The 22,377-nt window shown below is 43.8% G+C and overlaps 1 protein-coding gene across 1 annotated transcript in view; it reads right to left on the bottom strand.

Moving 5' to 3' along the window:
• Positions 1 to 5,179: 5,179 nt before the first annotated feature.
• The window catches only part of LOC306710437 (ephrin-A5-like), a 66,154-nt gene continuing 48,956 nt past the window's right edge, over positions 5,180 to 22,377 (bottom strand). The window contains exons 2-5 of the mRNA XM_079178998.1: positions 13,717 to 14,009; positions 6,746 to 6,811; positions 6,543 to 6,623; positions 5,180 to 6,267 (exon numbers count right to left, since the gene is read on the bottom strand). Coding sequence (XP_079035124.1) covers positions 6,143 to 6,267; positions 6,543 to 6,623; positions 6,746 to 6,811; positions 13,717 to 14,009 — 565 coding nt within the window. The 3' untranslated portion in view covers positions 5,180 to 6,142. The remainder of the gene's footprint in view (positions 6,268 to 6,542; positions 6,624 to 6,745; positions 6,812 to 13,716; positions 14,010 to 22,377) is intronic.

The raw sequence follows: 22,377 nt of genomic DNA, 5'->3' as shown, positions 1-22,377 counted from the left end.
GACTCAATCATTTTGCTCAAGGACACTTCAGCAGGGTGGACACTTTGGGTTCAAGACTGAAGTGGGCCCTTGTGCTTGCAGTGAAGTCTCTCTAGCCACTAAGGCCTCTCTTCTGTCTGTAAACCACTGTTGGAGCTCCACTGACTGCAGCGTGTCCTTCAGATAGCACCCGACCACAGGGCCGCCTGAGAATAGACGTGGCCTCCTGAGGACCAAGACGGAGGGCGGCGGTGGACTTGGGTGTCACCGGCGGTTATGGAAGAAGAGAGAACCAGCCCTCAGAGGCCTTTACATCAGCTGGATGTTTCATTGTTCCCAAAGTGGACAAATACTCCTTACATCATGTTCCCGATGGGGCAGACATGACTGGAGGAACGTCAAAATATCCAACCTCAGAGCTGCAGACGTGGAAAGTAACTTAAATAGTTTTACTCAAGTATACACAGGTTTGATGTTTGGGGATTTTTCCATCTGCATTTTATGATTTTTCTTTTTATGAATTTTCTTTTTTTAAATACATTTTAAAGTTTTCACCCAACTGTGAAACTCGTCATCACTATCCGAACTTTCACTTTTGATACTTGAGTGCAGTTTTTTGCTCATACTTATTTTCTTTCACTAGTAAGATTTCCAATGTAAAGCTTCTACATGAAACGTAATACTTTTACAGTGTGGTGTTGCTTGCACTCCACACATTTTACACATGAAGATGAGCTTCCTCCTCGGCCTGTGAGAAGCGTTGGACAGTGTCTCCTGTAGCTCTGGAAGATCCCAAAAATAACTCAAGATGTCACATTGATGTCATCAGTTATCTTTGGGGGTGGGTGACCTTGGCTAAGTGGAGAGCAGGGCCGTCCTGCAATCAGAGGAGCGGCGGTTCAATCCCCTGCTCCACTAGTGAGCACTTAACCCCAAATTGCTCCCGTAGCTGTGCCTATACGGTGAATAGATAGATACTGAATTGTATGTCGCTTTGGATAAAAGCATCTGCTAAATGACTGTAATGTAATCTTCGCTTGGGCTTTGCGAAATCTATGATAGGAAGCCTGCGATACAAACTGGCAGCATGACGTTTGAAATCATTTCTCCCAGTCAGGGAGATTGTAGTGAAAATGTAGGATCAAGTGTTTTGGAACTTTACCCCCTTCGTGTTTCATCACTTTTGGCCCCTGATTAATAATTTTGTCTCTTGTGACAAGTACCTGGGAGTGGAAATAATTCCTCCCACCACTGAGCAAGTTCATGGCCCCAAACCATTCCCACCAGCAGCACACTTTAATCCAGACACCTGACAAAACAGCTTGTCACACCGGACCAAAGAGCGGTGTGTTCTTGACCTTTTCCTGGCAATGTGTTTGTGACAACGCAGTAGAATGTTGAGATAGGATGTCTTCAACTTTTTACAGCATGCCGCTGAGAGGTGAAGTCACAGAGAGAGAGAGAGAGAGAGAGGAAGAGAGAGAGAGAGAGAGAGAGAGAGAGAAACACAAAGTGAGGAATTGAAGCAGACAGCAGGAGAGAGAGAGGCAGAGCGAAGCGTATGAGTGTGCGAGACGGCGGAGCTCCCTGAAGCCGCTGCACATTCCCGCAAGATTAATTGAAGCTGTTTTTTTGGGGGGTTTTTTCAGTCAGCGAATTGCCTCCCGATTACAGAGAAACAGCTGTTCAGCCACTTCCCCCGGACTCTGCCTGTGTGATTATGCGTCGAGTGACAACAGCGACAAACATCCAGCGCTCTCTCCGACGAAGCCTTCCCGCCCCTTTGTTGATGTTCTCTCCATTTAGCAAACGTGTCACTCGTTTGCGTGACAATTTAATAAAACAAATGAGACACGATGATTACAACGACAAAGAAATATTTATTAAATCCTTTTTTTTTTTTTTTTCTTTTTTTTTTTTGTTAGTCATAGCTGCTCCAACACGTGTATTTACAAAGAAATTGCCTTTTTGTAGAAAATTCTAGTGAGGGATTGAGCAGGAAACAGACATTAGAAGAGTTTAGATGAGTACAGGAGAGGATGGGGGTCATATAGGCACAAGTTACACTTACTACAAGGTCAAAAGAAATGTGCAGTTTTGTGGCACATCCAAGTCTAGTAAAGTAGCAAATAAACCTCCCCAATGCTAGATGCACTGACAAAAGCGCACATCCTTTTTTTTCTTTTTTCTTCTTTTTTAAGATACAGAGGATGGAAAACAGACACTACAAACCAGGGACACCGTGGTGTTAGCTTCAGGCTACATGGTATCAAAACCAGGTGAAGAAAGAAGTCCTTAGAACATATCACTCGCCCTCCTTGTAGCACAGTTAGCTCCAGAGAACATGAAACACCAACATTGGAGGTGGAAAACAGACTTCCTGCCGCTGCCACAAACAAACACGTTGAGCTTTCCACACCAATAAAAGCGTCTCCTGAGTCCTGCAACAAAGTTGTCCCGCCGCAGCCTGGCTCGGAAACAGTTGGAGGTGAAGATCAGCGAAAGACCACGAGCAGACACACAGAACATCCTGCACCTTAAAGACACTTTCGATGCAACAACACAATAAACAAGAGTGTCTTTTTTTCGTGGCGGGGAAAGGAGGGAAAACCGGTATTCTTGCCCCGTCGGTTCTTTCTTCAGGCCCTTTGATCCATGATTGTGACCCGACCACACTGCATGATATGTGCCATATTTGCACAAACACATTTACAGACAGGGGGTGCAATGTTGATCCTGTTTTTTTTTTTTTTTTGTATAAAAGACATATAAAATGAAACAAAGCATTTTTTTTAATATATCAAACATTGAATTTTTTTTTCTTGCTAAGAACATTAATGTGCCCTTCAAAAGAGGTGTGAAAAAAGAGAAAGTATCTAACGCTGTGTGTTACAACAGACTCATTGTTGGATACACAGTATCCACAAAACTAACAGATTGTTTTTTGCCGTTGTGGCGTGGCTAGAGGCAATGATTACAGTGACAGTGGACTCTTAATGGTGAACTAAAACACACGATGGCTGGTAGGTGTGAGGAGGACAAGATGTTTGCTAATGTGCTAATTTGTGCCCTCAAATTGAAAATGATTTGCTCCAACAACTATTCTCACCCTCAAAATACATCATTTATTTCCTTAAAGGGACAGTGTGTAGGATTTGGTGGCATCAACATGGGGGACTAAGTGAAGACGACCCGCTGTTTACGTAGATTTGAAGCGTTCATTCCAATCTAACGAAAACACAACGATTCGTCAAGAATACTATATTCCATTTCTGCTAATAAATCCCTTGAAATGCTACACGATGGCCTTTTTAAATGAACGATTCCTCCAAAGCCTCCCGGACACTCTTTGCTCAGATTTAATTACATTTCTATGTAGACGTTCAGTGAACATGAACGGTCTTTGCGTTTTTGTCTGTGAAACAGAAGAGAGAAGACCTAAACATTTGAAATAATTAAATATCAGTACAGAATTAGATGTAATTATATATACATTTGAGAGCATAAATTACCTTTTCTTTTAAAGGGGCAGAGCACTGATTTTACAAATCAACTTCAGTTAACTCATCACAGCGAGACCTCAGCCTGTGAAAACACGCATGACGATATATGTTGCTATAGTGATGGAATTAAATACATTAAATCAAATTATTTGATGACTTTTACGCAAGTGTAGTAATGCACATAGCTGTGGAATGCAGCTTTCTCTTCATATTCAATATTCAATATTCTTTGCCGGCCTCATCTAATTTTACCGACCTGCTCTTTTCCACTATATGATATTTGGTTTGCCGTCTGCCTGATTCCATGTGAATGCAGAATTCAATTCTCCTCCTATCATTACTTTTCCTTTTAAAATTGAATTGTACTCTACTACTAAGATGTTGTTTTTGAAATTTCATTTTATTCTCATTATGACTTTTGCCTTAAAAATGACAAGGTTTAGTGTTATTTACCCTAAGAGTGGCCCTAGCATTTACAACACATGAAATGCATGATTCAAAATGAATTTGAAGTCGGCTTGTCGATAATTACGGACATTTATATACATTCACAAGTGAATTTTGACGCTTTAGAGGCGTGAGTGCATAACGATAGCGGAGCGAGGAAAAGAGCCAGAGTCACGCGTGGCTCACCGACCCTGGACTTGGACGTGCTGAGCAAAGCTTTGGTGAGCAGGAGAATGGAAGGTGGTTTTTTTTCAGATTGCATTGTCAGGATTGGTCGATTGGAGGAAAAAAAAAAGATCACAACCAGGTTGATTTAAATTAAGGAGAAGAGCAACATGTACTAATTTAAAAGTGATCATCACTGCGCATGACACGCCATTCCATCAGAAACCTCTAAATGCAAAATAATAAGCGATCGCATCGACAGTCGAGCTGATGTAGAATACATGTTTACCGCGTGCTCCTGCGTGGAAAACATGACTACGGATCTCAACAGGAGCATTTTCAAAGCTTCACATCTCGCTCTCCTTTTCTTTGCTGTCTCAGGTCCACCAGTGCAGAGTTTCAGTTTGCCCTAAGAGAACAGGACACCTCGCTCTGCTTATGCCGTCTCCGCTGGTGGTCAATTTCTACTTTTTCTTTTTTTTTTCATTCCAGAAATAACCGGTACGAGGGTGCCCCCGGTGTATTTTCTGTACAGACGCCACTTTACACGACATCAAAGAGGGCAACTGAATCACGCACCACCCCCTGCCCCACACACACACACACACACACACACACACACTACTACCACCTGCTCTGTAACTCGGTCACTGTCTCACCGAAACATCTTTAGCCACAGAAAACTTGTGCTGCTTGAGTCGAGGAAGAGTAACCCTCCTGATTTAAAAAATAAAAAAAAATAAAAATGGCCTCATGTTAGGCATGGACACATCCCTGAACGTTGTAGGATCTCTATATACAATAGTTGTGTTATGACAGTGATTCACAAAAGCAATAGTGTAAAGAGTAAAACTACATTTGTGACATTTTTAATGACATAATCGAAACAGAAATATTCTACGATCACTACACCCTGATAGCACATCAGACTTTTTTTTTCTTTTTCCTTCTGGACTTTGTTAAAAACAATTAAAAGAACATATCAGCGATCAAGCCAAACAGATACATAGACCGTTCTCAGTGTTTTTCGTATGATTGTATCAAAACAACGGCGTAAGATGAACTAACTTAATGGGTAAGTGTAATTGTTTTGTTTTTTTATTGCCTTTCTACTGTACTCACAGACTAAACCAGAACAGAAAAAAAGCACGAGGACTTCACAATAAATAGGAAAATACATTTTGCCGGGCAAAATACCATATCCACTTCAAATATTTTACTGTACACTCGTGTTGGCTGCTACAATTGAATTAGGTGATTTGTTAAAAAAACAAAAACGAACGCATTAATCGATCATTAATTCGGCCCTATCCAAACACTAAAAGATGAGTGCCTCTTTAAATTTCTTTACTCTCAACATCCGACTCCTTTATAACCTGAGAGGAAGGTTAAGTCATCAGAGGCCCACGCCCTCTGCAACCGTCTCTTAGTGACAACATCCGTCTCGTTTTTTCTTTCCCATCGACCTGTACGTGATGCGTCGCTCCCGGATCTTCTTCCAAACATCTTCCACCTTGATGTGAGATTGTAATTATGTTGCATGTCAGGGAGTTACGTGATGTCTTCCTGAACTAAAAACAACTAAAAAAAAAAGAAATTTTTTAAAAGTCTGTAAACTTTTGAGGGATCCTGCTGTGCTTCTTTGCCATTCAAGCGAAAGGGTGTACTCACTGGCTGTGTAGTTTGTGTTCTGCGCGTGTATATGTTTGAAAAGCATGTACGTGTGCTTGTCTTTTAATATCTGCATACTGTGAACAGCAGAACAAACACGTAAGAGACTGCGCCTCTCTCACCTCGGGGCGCCTCGACCGTCGGCACCCATCAAAAAGTCAAGAATCACTCTAGTTGTCGAGTCAAAAAACAACGAAGGCTTCAGTGTCGAAGTCCCTTCCTCTCTCTTTTCACTGAGAGAGATTGTCAGTGGTTTTTTTTTTTATTTGTATTATTATTATTTCAAAAAGTGCTCCTTGAGGGGAGGGGTTGCAGGGTAGGGTGGCCTCTGGTCCAATCAGGACAGTCCATTTCTGGGGGATTCCTCAGACTGGGCGCTATAAAGACAAGATGGCAGCCAGGAGTATGAGGGCGGAGCTGAGCAGGAGGACCGAAGTGTGGCGCCGACCGACGGCGTTCACGTTCCTTCGAGCCGGCTCTGGAGACTCGTGACCGATGCCGTCTGAAAGGAAAGAATTTAAAATGAAAACCGGTGATGGTTAGCCTAGCTTAGCAGGAAGGGTAGAGCAGGGCAGCTTCTTTTGATTAACAGTCAAACATCTGCAGATTACATATTTGCTATAAAAAGTCGTTTATAAATGCATAATTACAGGATTGTATGCTATTAACAGGCAGTATGTGCATGTAGATTCACAAATCATGATAATAAATAAAAGCTTTTTAGCAGTGGTAACAAACACACACAAATGTTATTATGTACTATATTTTCCCACCAACCTCTGGGTTCTAGGGAGTTTTGACTGTTGTCGTCAAAATCGACCCCTTCCTGCACGGTGCCAGGGCTTTTCACACAATTGTCTTTGAAAAACAAAGAGGAGAGAGGATATGAAGATTAGAGAACTCGAACGTCACTCGCACACAGCCCGATCACAGGCCGGCGCACAATAGAACGGGCCTAGACTCAACAATCTGCGACTCACCCTGAGGCCTGACGAAGACTTTGAGTCGAAGGCAGCTCCTTCTCCCCTTGTCGTCCGTGATGGAGGCTGTGGAGACATTGCGCAGGAGTTCAGTACAAAACACTTTAAACATGTTACCCACACTTTTTTCATTTTAAAATGCCTTCCTTGATCAAATCTTGGGTTGTGTGATTATGGTTTATAATGGCAGTTGTCGAATTTCGCTCAATGACATTCATCCTCCGGAAACCAAACTGTTTTGTAAGAACAAATGAAAACACTTTCATATTCTACTAAGCTTACAGTGTAAAGGAAATCTCTTTAATGTACAAACCTTTAAATCGAAACACTCCAAAGTTTCGTTCACTTTTTTGTACGGCTGCTTGCGTTTTTAGACATTGAACATTTGAGAACTTTGGCGACTTTTCAAAGAGGAAACAGACGACTTTTCCTAAAAGTCCTAATAGAAGGTAAAATGACATTTCTGGTCTTCTTTGCATTAACTACAGAGTGTGTACAATGAAAGTCTTGAAAGAAGGCACACCACACGTTGAATCTCGACCGATCTTTGATCGCCCATGTCTCTAGGCCAAGACAAGACCCCACGATCACCTGATCTGCATCTCCAAAGGCAACAGTATTGCATAGTCCGATTCCAGCCTACGTTTAGTGGTCCTATAAACTTCTGAAAACCCACTCAATATTCCCCATTCACATCCACTTCACAACTTCACCTGAGACCTCTTCACTCTCTAAAATCTACCTTCATTCATAAACATCGGCTAAACTGTAGAGTTGAACAATCTGACAAGGTCGATTTTTTTTTCTTTTTTTTGCTCCATAAGCGGTATTCTACACTTATCCCCTTTAAATACAGTCTGAAGAGCTTTATCTCTCCTTCTGTACTCCCCTTCTCATCGTGATGTGAAAGCCTTTCTGCTCCATATTTTATGATATGAAACAACTCAATGTCACCCTCGCATTTCCAAGTCTAATTTGGCCAGGGGCAGTCATTTCTGCAGATGAGTGACATGCTGTTATGCCCACCTGCAAAATCTAATTTCCTCTGTTTCCTGATTGTGAAAGGCAAAGATTAAAAACTTTTTAATTTTTTTTTTTGCCGGGTTGCTGTGATTGTTTTGCAGAACTAACAAAACAAATTAGTTTCAAGTAGGGCAGGGGACCTAGTCGCTAATAGAGCGCCGAGGGTGTCTGCAGCAGTGACGAATGACTTCGACTTCTGTGTGCGCTTTTGTCAAGAACATTTTTATGTCCTGTCTGACCTTATGTTCATCCCACTTCAGATTTTCTCCTTTTCTTTTTCTCCCTCCTCATGGGCCTCCACACTCTGACCTCTGTGATCCCCTGCTGCCATGCCGAGTCTCTCAAACTGCTTTTAATCTGACCACAAACAAACACACACACACACACACACACAACCTGGAGGGTGACAGTGTGGCATGTACGCTCGCCTGTCCATAGTTTGTCCACAGACACCCCTCTATCCTTCCGCCCAGACGTTTCGCGTGATGGATTCTGGCAGTACGGTGAATTCCCCGATAAAAGCAAACCATGTCAGTGTTTCCACTGTCGCAGATGACTCCGGCTCTCATTTCAAAAGGCACTTTATCAGATGCCGCGCGGGCTGTGAGAGGAGATAAAAATCCTCTTTATAACTTCACCACGAGAGGAATATTGGAAGTGAAGCAGCAGAGGGAGGAAATAAACGAGAGAGAGTCGGTGTCAATCACGGCCGCTTCTGTCTGTGTCAGCGGATATCGAGTAACTTACCTCACACTCCGACGGTGGAAGGAACAGACGGGAGAATTCACCGTCTCAGATTCTGCCTCTGAACTCGACTGGCCAGAACCCCTGTCTCTGTCTCTCTTTATGCCTCTCACGCTTCTGTTTCCTTGACTGCCGTTATCTGTCTCTAACTTTCTTTGACTGCTATAAAAAGTGTACTTCTGCAGTCTTGCACGGACGTCTTGAGGGACCGATGTATCAAGACACATTGTAGGACAAAAGAAAGCTCCGATCTAGATTCTTTTCTCTTGATTCTATTGCCATTTGAATGATTGATATTTTAGTCTATAGAATGTGTCGCGAAAACTGACATCCTCAAATTGCATATTTTGTCCGATCAATGGTCCATAAACCAAAAATATTAATAAAAACACAGAGAGAAGCAGACAATTGTCACATTTCAGAAGGAATTAGCGCTTGATAAAAGACTAAATGGTAATTTTCTGAATCACACACATCAATTTGTCCAAAATGCATCAGCAAGCAAGATGTATTAATCTGCAAGTAACCAGAGCAGTAAACATATGTCTCCACACATATCTCGACATATGTTAGAAGGAAACAGTCTGTAAAACGTAACGCATTAGCAGAAACAGTAGCTGCCGTTGTTTTTTCAGATGGTAAAAAAGCCAAATTAAAAGTATTAAAAACACAGATTTTAAATAAAACACAGCCACTCTTGTTTTATTTTGGTAATCAACCATGCTACAAGCAGGGTACTGTCCCCTAGGGTGTCATATACCGGGAGACCTCGTCATGCTTTATCTCTTGTCTGCCATGGGCAGCTTGTTAGTGCTTTGATGGTTTTTAATGTGGAGAGAAAGTAGCACTTTTCGCTGTGTTTCAGTGCCTTTGGCCAATCATTTGTTTAGGTGTGAGGTCATTATACATTTCCAACACGCTCACAATACCGATGCTTGGTCAGTGGCCCTACGCTTAAAACTATGACTAAGTTTACTCAAAACTACTTGTTTAGTTTCGGGAAAAATGTTGTTTGGGTTAAAATAAGTGTGCTTGTTACGTAACTGGCTATAAGTAGGCTATGTGAGTGTCAAAGGACACTAACAGCGGTCTCCTGAGTCAAGTCCTGTGTTTGTTTGACCCAACCGTCCACTCCGACCTCCACTGCCACTGACCAACCGGCGCTACTTGACAAGTTGGGTCGGGTTTGGATTCGTCACTTTTAGAAGACGTTTGAAATATCTGAGGAAGATCCTTCATCCTCCAAAATGTTGTTTTGTCTGTTAATAAAACATCCTAGTTGCAGCTGCGAACACCGTGCCGGATCTTTTCTTCCTTCTTTGTTTTTCTGTTACTCACTCTCGTTTTTTAATCTTTCGCTGACATTGTGTCACACTGTCTTCCTCTCGTCTCACTTTCTCACCCTCTCTCCCTCCCCCCCCCAATACCACAATCCCCTCACAGATTCCAACTCACACACAATTACCCGACTGTCTCTCTTCCTTTCTCTCATGTCTGCCACGGAGGTCAGAGTCTGGGTTTTTCTGTCCTCGAGCAACGCAGCCGTGCCTCGCCGTGATTGTAACTCCAGCTCTGACTGCAACTCTAGACCCAGCGTTAGTCAGGTCACCCAGCCGCCGACTCACCATGACAACGGTAAACCTGTCGTTTCACACGCTCAGACACATGTTTACACGTTCCGTCATGTGCTGCGGGACGCGTGAGCGTCGCGATCGCACATTCGGTACTGGCAACACACATCGTAGATCACTAAACAGGCTGGGATGCCTGTGTAAGGCCAGGCTTTGGTGTGACTGTGAGGTGAATTAGACAGATCCTGATTTAAATACTGTGGGATCAGATGTTTTTCTTGTGGTGATCGGTTTATCTTGGGGAACAAAGCCCTTTTGTCTTTGCTTCAGCCCCGAGAAGCTAGAGGGAAACTGTCGGAGCCCTGTGCTGGGAGGGGAGGGGGGGGGGGTTCATGTCATTATCGATGTAGATCTGCACTGGCTGTATGGAGCGGGACCCGGCCGTTTGAAGCGCGAGGGCTTTACAGGGAGACAGTCATCTCTCTCACACAGGGAGAGCCAGACTCTCAACTGTCTCCTCTGAAAATTGGATTTCTATCCCCTGAGATTAGGATCAGGCTTTCCCCGCTCCGCCGGGGCTCTATTAGAAAAACATGCCGCCCTCTGAGGCCACGAGAAGCTCGCAGCGCAGACCTCGTCGTCATCTCGGTGACCTTTGACCTCCTCGGACCAGCCGCAATACTGATCCTCACACCGGGGCGGCTTTTCCTCTGGGTGTTTGTCTGTCTGCTAGACGGGCGGGCCCTTGGCCAACTGCAGGTGTCTATCTGACGTCTCTCCTCCCCCTGCCTGGGGGCGAACGATGATCACCACGGAAGAGGACAAAGGAGTGTCTGTCTCCATTGAGAAAAAGCAGACATGAATCTCCCCTTCAATGTGTCATTTACATGCCCACTTAGAGATTCAAGATCATATTATATGTACAACACTGGTATGAACTATCAGGTATTGTTAGGCTTTGTTAGAGCAAGATACAGTAAACACGCAATTTGACACCAACACCGGCAGCTGATAAAACACAGTTTACTGTAATGTAACCAGCGATCCTGGATGTGGATGACGCCACTGGAGAAAAAAAACAAGGGTCCATCTGGAAAAATGTGATTTTTATGTGTGACAGCATTACTTGTTTTCTCACAAACCCCCAATGTAAGCTTCAATGCTCCAGAGACCAACTAAGAAAGTCTTCGGCAACTGCATTAGAAAATATCTGGTTCTTTGATAAGTCAAAGACACAAGCCTAGCTGTGGACATTAAAACCGTTTTGGTAGAAAAATGTCACCACTGACTGCAAACATTCGGCAACTTAAAGCTGCACGCATCAATATTTCGATACTAACAATGGATAAAATGACTACCTGTGATGTGAAAGGGGTTACTCGTAATGAGGACCCTACAAATAATGAACACTTGCAGAGCAGTTCCACTCAGCATTTTAGCTGCTTTTAGCTGATAGCTTTGTTTTAGTTTTATCAAAGAAGAACTTAACTTTTTTGCTTTATTCCTATCAACCTCGTTTGCCGCAGGACCCAGCTGTTTCCAGTTAAAAAGAAATTCTGTCTGTCGTTTGCTGCGGGCCAGGTTCATTATATTATAGGGGGTTCATTAAAGTTAGTGACGGGCTAGAGTGAATATAGTGTAGTAGCATTTAGCAGCTAAAGTGCCAGATACTACCAAAAACAGGGCTACAGATGAATGCTACTGTTGCATAAATTATAATGAAATAAAATCATAATATGTCAATGTTCTGCATCTCTCCAAGTGGCCAAAAAAGCAGGCAATGCTGCTACCATGAAACATTCAGAATTTGTTGCAACTGCTGATTCTGACTAGCTTCTTTACAGCAACGGCAGCTAAGGCTCATGGGTATTGTAGTAGTTAGACAGGAAAACATGATTTCTCAAAAAATGTAATTAAAATATTTATATAGCTATTGGCCACAGCATAAATCGATGGTATTGTTACATGATCCAGGTGAACCTGCATTCCATGTGGAGGAAATCAGACGTTACTATTAAAACAAAACTTCCAAAAGGGGAAACGTCTCTTCTTTCCGACTGCACAACTCTGTACAATGTGAAGACAAATCTGGATAATATGTGAAATGTTCTGACAATACGGCCTTGGTATGATGCCTTAAAGGACTATAAGGTGTCTGTCTTTTGTGATTTCTTCCCATGCTCGGATCATGAGTTCCCAGAGGGAAGACGAGTGTCTTTAGTGGACAAGGATCTGTTGGATGAGTCATCAATCTGAGTCAGCGCAACATGGTCCATATGGCCTGAAACTGCTCAAAGTCATAAGGACTGTCTCTCTGCCTCTCTCCCTCTTTCTCTCTCTGGTTGATCAATCATCATCAAATATTACAAGAACATCGTCTTCCAGAATTTTTCTTATCGACATCCAAGGAATTGGAAAAACATCAACAGTTCTGTGGCACGGCTAGCAGACCACAATTTCCCTAAACAATACAGTCTATGTTTATGAAACGGAGACAGGTAGACTAGCCAATGGATGCAGAAATCCAACCGAAACATCTAGTGAAGGGCAATACATCACAATACAAAATACTGAAACAGAAACGCAGCTTTAGATTTGATTTATGTCGCATGAGGACATAACTTGGCGATTGTGTGATCCCAGAAGCACGCGTGTAACACCGTCCAAGATCAGAAAGTGTTGAAAGACACGATGAGAACAAATTCTCTTTGTGATCTTAAACTCCCCTGAGCTTCATTAAAAACCCCAAAAGTGAAGGTTGCAAATTATGTCAAGATGGAGAAGAGAAAAGAGTTTGGCTCAAAGTTTCAGGAACCTTTTCAAAACACCTGTTCTGGGTCAGGAAGCAAGGCTAAAAAGTTAAACTAAGTCTGCAATGACTGTATGTAGAAAAACTTTCTCCATACTTTCTCTTCCTCGTCCCTTCTGGATTTGATCTTTATTCTGTACTTTGTTTGTAATGCCAAGGTTGCGCTGACTTTTCATTGACTTTTCCACTTCTTACTATAAAGTTTGTCAGACCAGTGTCGGCTAAATACCACAAATCTGCCATGGAGAGCCCTGTATCTCCTTTAGTCCCCCGTAGGGCTCTGACTTTACTTATGAAAACACAAGACTTCCCAGGTGTTTGTTTTCCCCGAGTCTTCTCACGAGGAGGAGAAAACTGAGCTCTGCCAGTCCTCAACAAAAGACACTTCAGACAAGACCTCGACAGTAGAGATGTTTTGCTCCCTCTGGCTTGTATTTTGGCTTGGCGCTCCTTCCAAGGACTTGCAACAACAAAACCCGAACATGGCTGCTGTCTTTTTGCAAGATTAAAAAATGAAATCGATATTGATCTTCTGATTTAACTCCCAGTTAAAGTTGCGTATCATAAATATGACTTTTCTACTGCTGATACCTGAGTTTCAGTACTGATACCAAAACAATACTTTCAGTAATTTAAACATTTTTCTTTCACAGGAAAAGTTGTCACATGATAAATGTTGTTTTAAAGCAAGCAGCCGTACAAGAAAAATATGTAAAATTGACATTTTGATTCAATCAAACAATGAGTGAACTCTTACTCTGTTCAAATTTTGGTCTATGTCAAAAGTACAATAATTTCTGTAAATACAAGATAGGCATACTCACAGATATAATAATACTCTCTGCCGGGGCGAAACTCAAAGCCTAAGGAGAAGGGAGTGAAGAGCTGGAACTTCTCTGAGAACTTCAGCGGTCCGTTCGGCGACAGAGGCCTGTTGCACTCCCAGCGTTTGAAGCCCTTGGCGGTGTGGTCGCAAGAGCTGTAGCCATCGTAGTTCACCATGTAGAGGATGTACCGCTCGGCCCGGTCGTCCGAGACCGGCCCAATGTAGTGCGGACAGTAGACGTCGAGGTAGTCGTTGATGCAGACGTCGATGTGGTAATCACCCCGGTAAAACCTGGAGGACAGAGAGATGGAAAAGAGGCAAATGTAAATATGTGGTTTGTAAAGCAAAACGTCCTTCAGGACTGTGGTTACTGACTGTTAGAATGACATTTGAACAGCAATGCGCTAGCAAAAGGCAGGAAAAAAGATCAAAAAATTGTCTTTGCAAATGTTCTGACGAAAGAAATGCCTTCACGTATACAAGACTTGAATGATACACACGTAGGACCTCAAGCAAGAACATTTTCGTATTCTTATCTTAACTTCCTCTTACTTTTTCTTTGTTCGACGGGCTCCAACGAGTGCGCCACTTGAGAATGACTATGTTTGTGCCCGTTGTGTTTGAGTGAGTAACACTGAAGGTTCCCAGGGCACCTTTAAGTTGTTCAAGTCTACAGCTCTGATGTAAATGCAAACATGATTTTATTAATGTGCCTTTCAAAGAAGCATGTGAGCCTACATGACTGGTTCTAATTGTTTCTAATCCACAGTGAGGGCATTTTTTCTGTATATCAGCAATAATAACACCATGATTAATCTGTTATTGGTGAAGTGATCGTTCTTTATGTTTACGTATGCAATGATAATTCCCATGCGATCTCTGAACTTGACCTTTTTTAATGATTTATTAACCCAATGAAAATATGCAGAGCGTGCATGTTCTCTCTGCTGCAGCCTGCTTTATGTTTTGTACTCGGCGAACATTCAAGAAGCGGTGATTTGCTCAAGGGTACATTGGCAGCAGCTGCTTAAGTGGGTGGACGGTTACTCATTGATTTGCTCGGGGAGTCTCTCCCCATCACGCTCCACGATGACGCGTCCTCTAAAGACCTGCGAGTGCTCCCAACACCTGATGACAAAAGATGATACTTCGAGCATCTTAGCGAGGCCGCCGCTGAAGAAAAAGCTCCCACAGGTGCTCGGAAACTCAGGCCGGACTGTGAAAGAGACATTCTGCGGCTCTGGTTCCGTTTACACGATCTCATCATGTCAGTCTCAATCTTCGCCAGCCTCTTGTGAGACTCAAACGAAACCCCCTGCAACACACCCGCCCCGCCAGAAACCTCGCAGGACACACGCGAGTCAGCTCTAAGCCATGTATCAATGTTGGTGCTCGGCAGAGATGACTTATTCTGGTGCTGAAATTAAAGTCCCCTAGCGTTACAGGGCTAATCCCCTGGTTAGCATGTGCCTTTAGCAGCGTTAAGAGGATCCCCCTGTAGAATGAGATTTTCATTAGCCTGATATGACAGCTTGATGTAGGAGCCCCTCGTGGAATCTCCCGAGTCTGGGAAAATGAGGCCTGTTCTCAAGCCTCGCCTTGAAACGGCCCCCGAGAATTTTCGCCTGGTGTTTACTGTAAACCGAGTGGACACAGAAGTGAGGGGGGAAGAAAAGAGCAGTGGCGAGATATGCCAGGTATTCATTCCTGAGGAGAGTGATTGGAAACACATATTCCCATAGGCGCCGTGTAAGGTTGCATTTCTGAGGCTTTTAGCGGAGGCGGATTACGCTTGGACGGCCGACCGGTCGTGTCTCTATAGCTGCTAATGGCCCGCGGTTCAGTATCACTGACATACTGCGGATGTCTTCAATACTCCACCTCTGTTCATTGACACAGTGAGGGGCCGACAGGGGAGACATGCCAGATACCGTGTTGGAGCACGCAGCGTGGCTGATGACTAGATACGGGACGCTACAACCGGATCTGACATTACGCACTACTCCTGCTGTTTGCCGAGGGGAACGGCAGCACCAGTCAGCTGATCTGAGGCCAGGTGAGAAAGGGAGATTCAGCTGTTGCTGCTGACATGTAAATGTCGGGGGGGGAGCATGAGCGGCGTGAAGGGGAGGTGTGCGCTCGCCGCGGCCTGCTGGGGGTATCATGTTGTCGTTACACAGATTGTGAATGTGCCACGGGATTAGTGGCCGTCCTACTGGGTTTGCCACAAATGAGTGGATGACGTGTGTGCATGCCGGATAGCGGGGGTGTGTGGGTGTCTCATGGCCATATTCTAATCTTTTTCCTCTCTCTAATTATAGTCTGGTCAAACGTGAAACCAAAGTCCTTGTTTTCTCTTCCAGTTTTTCCCTTTCCCCCTTCAGCACCAGCTGGGCGCTTTGGCTCCAGGCAGGCACAGCATGGCCTCCCTTAGCCTCCAGTTTCAGAGCTGCTCGCTGATATTATGACTACCAGGGGTCAACCGGCTCCACAGTATCATGTCCTCAGCCAGAAGCACTATGGGGTAGCTTGCTTTGTCCCTCCCGCCCCCTCCCCCGTGTTTTTACTAAGCCTTAAATGTTAGTTTCAACCTCACAAGTGTCAGTGGCTGTCAATCAAATCTCACCCGGGAGAAGCAGTAAAGATTAGTTAGGATTAAGAAGAGTTTGTAACTAAAGCTTTTGTGAGAGAGCGAGATACTTGTATTCAGATGCATCCAGATTTGGAGTTGGAACAGCGTTTACTCCTGTCATCATCATCAGTCTCCAGTGACCACTTCTGATTGGGTTTCATTCTGTGCTTCAGAGCAGACACTTAGTTCTAATTTTCATAATTCTGTAGCTCATTGAAACTACTTTCATCCAAAGAAAGGTTCTCATAAAATGATTGACGGTGACCTCTGGGGACTTTTCAGAGAAGTTATGAAAGTTGCTGTTGAATTGTAATTGTGATTTTCAGTCCTCTGAGCACAGGACATATTACTAAGGAAATGAGCAAATAGAAAAAAAGATAAGATCAGGAAACAAGAAATATTATTTATTAACAAAGAATTGTTGGTATTTCCTGTTTGTAGTTTAACAACATTGCTGGATGGAATTGGTGGATACATTGGTGAATTAGTTCATTATCATTTTGTTGAGAAGCAGCTGCACCTGTTGCATTACGATCCTTAAGCAAGATTCACAATCATTTCTCAATCTAATTTGTGCGTGCAGCGCATTTATGATTGTGATTATGTTACCAAACGTAAATCAAATCTTGAACCACACATAGTTAGAGCATTTTCTTGAGTCATCAAGATACCTATATGGACTAGCACCGAGTCACCGCTCATGCCAAAATATTATAGAAACAATCTGGCGCGATAAGAAAAGACTTTATGGATGGCAGCCAGGGACAGAGGAGTGTAAGTGGGGTTTAAGACAAAGAATGACGATACAAAAACAAAATGCAAGTGTTCCTCGGTCACCTGGGGGCGGGGGGGGGGGTTGCAGCTTTGGCTGAGGGCGACGTGTCTCCGTGTGAAATCAGTGCATCCCTCTCTGCCTGCAAATGTAGTTATAGGCGATCAGTTTCTCATTCTTGCCTCGGAGGCATATTTATATTCCCTGTCCATTCATGATCGCTTCACCAGAGAGGGATTTGGATGGTAGTTCTGAGGGGGCTCAAATGTGGCCAAACACATGTACAACCTAAATCTAGAAATATGGGCCGAAGGTGTTTGTTACAAAAAAAGACTATAAAACGCACCGTGAGAGTAGCGGGAGAGCGCCAACAGATGAGCCAGATGTGTGCCAGATGTCTGCTGTATGGATGTTTTTGAGTAGCAGCAATGAAATATTGATAAGACACGGAGCCATAAACACACAGCCCGGCTCAAGATGTGGCCGGATAAGATGACATTTCATTTCCCAATGTCTTCTGGTTTCTTCTTTTGAGGGGCCAAACCGGAGACTTTCTCCTGCTGATCTCTACTGTGAGCTCCGCTATCTGCACCCTGAGACTCTGAGAGCATCTGTTAACCCCCGTCCCTCCCCTGCCGTGGCCTGGACCCAAGCGTGAGAAACCTTCATTCGTTTACCGAGCTGTAAACTGTCGACAGCCTTCGCAGGCCTAAGCAACAGGGTTTCCTCACTTCCATTACCAGCGAGATGTATTCATCTGTTTTTTCGAAAATGCCTTTGTTGTTACAGGCTATTTAGTGAGTCATTAAGCCTTCACGGGGCTGATCGAGGCAATTTCAACTGTTGTGTTTTCCTTTTGGCGTCACTCTGAGCAGCAGGACGCGCTAAAAGCTGATCGAGGGTTCGGGTTGGTGGTGGTGGTGGTGTGTGTGTGTGTGTGTGTGTGTGTGTGTGTGTGTGTGTGTGTGGGGGGGGGGGGGGGGGGGGGGTTTGATGGCAGGAGGCAGAAAGAACGATCAGGCCAACGAACAAGAGCACGGTTCAGCAGTTCTGTGTCAGTTTGAAATGTGTCATAATGAGCCATTAACAAAATAAAAGCACCTCAATCCATTTGTCTTGGGGATTAATGATCCCTGATTGGCTGAATTACTCGCGGCCAGTTGGAGGGGCTTATCAATGAATCAGTAACTGGAGCTCTTAACAAAGCACACATCTACGAGTAATCCCTCTTTTCAGCGAGCTCCCCAGCTTGTTTGCTTTCTTCATCCCCTTCTGCTGTGTTGTTGTCACTCTGTGGCCTGGCACAGGTAAGGTATGGCCGGAGCCAGTATGGAGAGAAAGGGGGATAGGGGACAGGAGAGGCAAGTGGAGAGTGGAAGAGAAGGATGTAGGGGACAAGAGGGAAAGTAAAAAGGCAGTAGGAGAGAAATAGAGGAAAGGTGGAAGAAGAACGAACGGCTGTAGTGTTCAGAAAAACTAAATTCAAGGCCCTTAAACGTCCCCTGAATGGTGTATATTTGCTCTCTGTTTAGTTCCAGATTACATAGATTTAAACTCTCTCTCCATGTTCTGGTGTAGAAATACTGAATTCCTTATGTATTTATTTTCTTTATTTTGTTGGTGTGAATTATGAGAAAAACAACAACTTTCACAAAGTCTCCTCTACAACTGATCATATTTATCCACGAATAAATATACACACATTTTTGAGGCACTTTAGGAAGTTGTGCTTCTTATTAAAAACATTTTTTTAGTATTTTGTTGCCATTGGAGTGGTCACATTTGTATATTATAAAGAGTCGAAAAATTCAGCCAAAAAATATTTAGAAATATTTCAAAATACAGCGGACTTGAACACAGCTATACGTCCCTGTATGGTTGAAGAGAGGAAGTAGAAAGGAGAAAAAAGGAAGATTGTGGGTGGTGACAAGATGGTGGAAGACAGTAGGAGAGGAAAAGAAATAGCAGGAATGAGGAGTAGAAGAGGGGAAAGGTGGAGAAAATAGAACATTGAGCAAAAAAGGAGTGAAGCAAGGGAAGAGAAGGATGGACAAAACAAGAAGCGAGAAGGAAAGGAAACAAAAGAGGAGGGAAGGAAGGGAGGAAAGAAGAGAGCAGGGAGGGAGGGGAGCAAAAAAAAAAGAGATGAGGAAGAAAAATAATGTGGAGAAAAAGTAAAAGGGAGGAGAAGAGGATAAAGCCCTCCTGTTGTTTTCCTTATGAACACACTTGGGTCAGACAAGGGGCAGCTTCCCAGGGTTATTCCACAAAGAGAGAAAAGAGGAGATGCTTTCAGTCCACAGAAACACATGAAGCTCCTGTCCTAACACACACACATACACACACACACACACACACAAACAAACACACTCATAATGTCTGCACTGAAAAGCGCACAAACCACAGACGTCAAGCTGCTTCTATATCAAGTCCCTCAATTTACTCCACCACAAACATTTAACTGCCTTTTTTGTCTGTAGTTCCTGATTACAGCCTCTAGGGGGAACTCTTTATGGGGCAAAGAAGGGGTAATCATGCCCCCGGTCATGTGACGTGATGTCACCAGATGGGGTCCGTCTATCTCGTTGCCCTCGGGGTGGGGAGGTCTCGATCACCCTCCCCTCCACCTGTCCCATCATTCATAGCTGGTTCGCCGCCGGGAAGTTAAAGGCCATTATTACTTAGTTAGGCTAATTATATATACACACATATGTCGGCAGACTCACAAACACACACGTACACGCATAATGTACTTGAACACATAATGTGTCTGCCAGGGGGGCTCAGTCCAACTGGGCGTTGACAGCAGAGAGAGAGAGGGGGGGGGGGGAATGGAGCCTGTAAAGTATAGACAGTTCTCTGTTTCTGTGTGTTTTTTTCCAGCTGGGAACACAACCAGGGGAGGTGAATAATTGGCCTCAGATTGGAAACACATTGCCGCTTGTGGGAAGGCACCTTGGGTAGTTAGAAAATAAAACAGAGGCTGGGGACGGAGATAGAGAGAGTGGAAGCAGAGACAAGAAGTATGAGAGCGGATGGTCTTATTTATGGATCCTGGTGGTCCTGACTGTGCCAATCGCTAACGCGTCCTTCAATGCAGCTGCAGCCACAGTGTGTGCCAGGCTGGTTGCACACAGACAGAGACCGTGTTATGTAAAGCTTCATGTATATTCTAATCTCTTTAAAACTAGGCCCTGTTGTCTTCGGGCCTTTCGCCAGGAGAAAAACTGACACAACAATACTTTTCTTTCTACGAAATCCCTTTTTTTCACTTTAAAAAAAAAAAAAGACGTTCTCAAAAGTAAAATGTTGTCTGAACACAGGCACTCTAAGGCTTTCGTATTTGGGTCCATAATTTAGCTTCTGAGGAGAAGTTTCCTGGAATGAACTGTAATTGAATTGCTTTGTTATTAACAGAATTTCCTTGAAAGAAAAGCTGCATGTAAAGAAGTCCTCCAGAGATTAGTCTATTTCATGAAGTTGGAGGACTCACAAGAGAGGTCAAAATTGAAGCAGCAGAGGCCAAGCTATCCTGACTCTTTAGTCCCTAGCATGGGTAAAGTTCCGTGAGCACTGGATCCTACATTTCCCATAACGCAACCAAATACTTTTGTTTCATTAGACCCCATTTGCCTGGTATGTGCCCATTTCATTCAAACGCAATGCTCCCAGTTAATGGCCAGTTTAAGATTACCCCGATGACATCACTATGACATCATCAGGGCTATTTTCCCATACTTTGGAAAGTGTTTTTACTGAGTGTTATTAACCATGACAAGTTGATCGCCAGTGCCATCGCCAGAAAACATTATTTTTAATTTGTCATATTATTCACCATATATATGCTGACCTGTGGACAAATGTCTCATGTTTGCATGTCCAGCTGACCTGCTGTTCACTGAATAAAACTGGTTGCAGTTAAAAAGAAGTATTAAATCTCCTGGTCTTACACTTTCAATGACATCAAACTGACAGCCTCCACCTAAAGTGGAAGAAAAAAAGTACAAAGAAAGCAAACAGACTTCAATACGTCATTGATTCCCTCTGTACTTACATTATCAGTTGTCATATTGTCTATTTCCACAAAAACATAGCAGGAAATCAGACCGTGAGCTACTGGGTTTGAGTGACGTGGCCCTTTAAGACGAATATTCCTGACGCGTTACTGACTGATTGCGACAAGAGACTGTCCTTCTGTCTTACATGGATGAGGCAGGTTAATTACTGACAACGCTATTCTGGTGTCAAATAGGTCAAAGCAGCAACAGCAGCATGGGGTTAGTGTCAGTCAACACACACGCACACACACGCACGCACGCGCACACACACACACACAGCAGGGCTCCGTCATTCAGTCAGTGTAAAACCCCCAGGGGCCTGACAGAGCGAGTCATAAACCCCCTCTGTGCCAAAGATGGCTGCTTTTTAGCGTAGCCATGACGGCTGTTTACAACAACACAATGTTCCAGCCATAGAATCTGCAGCCTTTGACAAACACAGCGTTCGTACACTGCAGGTGTGTATACATGCGGGCACGCATGTATATGGAACACACACTCCTCTACCGACCCTAATGCCACATAACTCCAGGGAGGCCCAGAGCGGCTCCTGTTAAAATAACCCAGACTAAAATATTTCCCATCAGCACCTGCCGGACTTGTATACTGGGGAACATTCCGCAGGGTGCTGCAGATCTCTGTTATACACGCAGAGCGATGATGATAATGATTTTTTAATTTCGCTAAATGCGGACGCTCCTGCAGAGCACACAGCCGGCGTAACCTCGGGGAGAGAGGCAGAGCATCCCAGGATGCCTCCCGTCACGCGAGCTGCTCGCCGTGCTCGGCTGATATCGATCTGACACTTTAGACTCGGAGCTGAGGTCAGGGGGTAGTGACAGCCCATTATTCAGCCCGAGAGCCAGTGTTTGGCCAGTGTCTGAGCCCAGGTGATGGCCTGACCTCGCTGTCGTCTATCTTAGGAGCTGCTGAGGGATGGAAGGTGAAGTTTATAACGATAACTTGATCCCTTCTGTCTTTGTCTACCTGCTCAGCAGGCATCTCATCGTCCTCTTCTTGCTTCATGGCTGTAGTCTCTATAAAGTCCATCACTGTTTTTGTGCTATTTTTTTTTCCTTTTTAGTTACTAGCTTTTCTCTGATTAAGTGGATTGGTTTGAATGTTTACTTTCCCACTGGAATGGGTGATATAGATAGAACATTTGAACACAGGTAATACCATTTCACAACATTAATA

Source organism: Pholis gunnellus (genome assembly GCF_910591455.1).
Source record: "Pholis gunnellus genome assembly, chromosome: 18".
In the NCBI taxonomy this organism is placed as follows: domain Eukaryota; kingdom Metazoa; phylum Chordata; class Actinopteri; order Perciformes; family Pholidae; genus Pholis; species Pholis gunnellus.
Note: the sequence above shows the minus strand (reverse complement) of the source record. Positions and strands in the feature narration are given on the sequence as shown.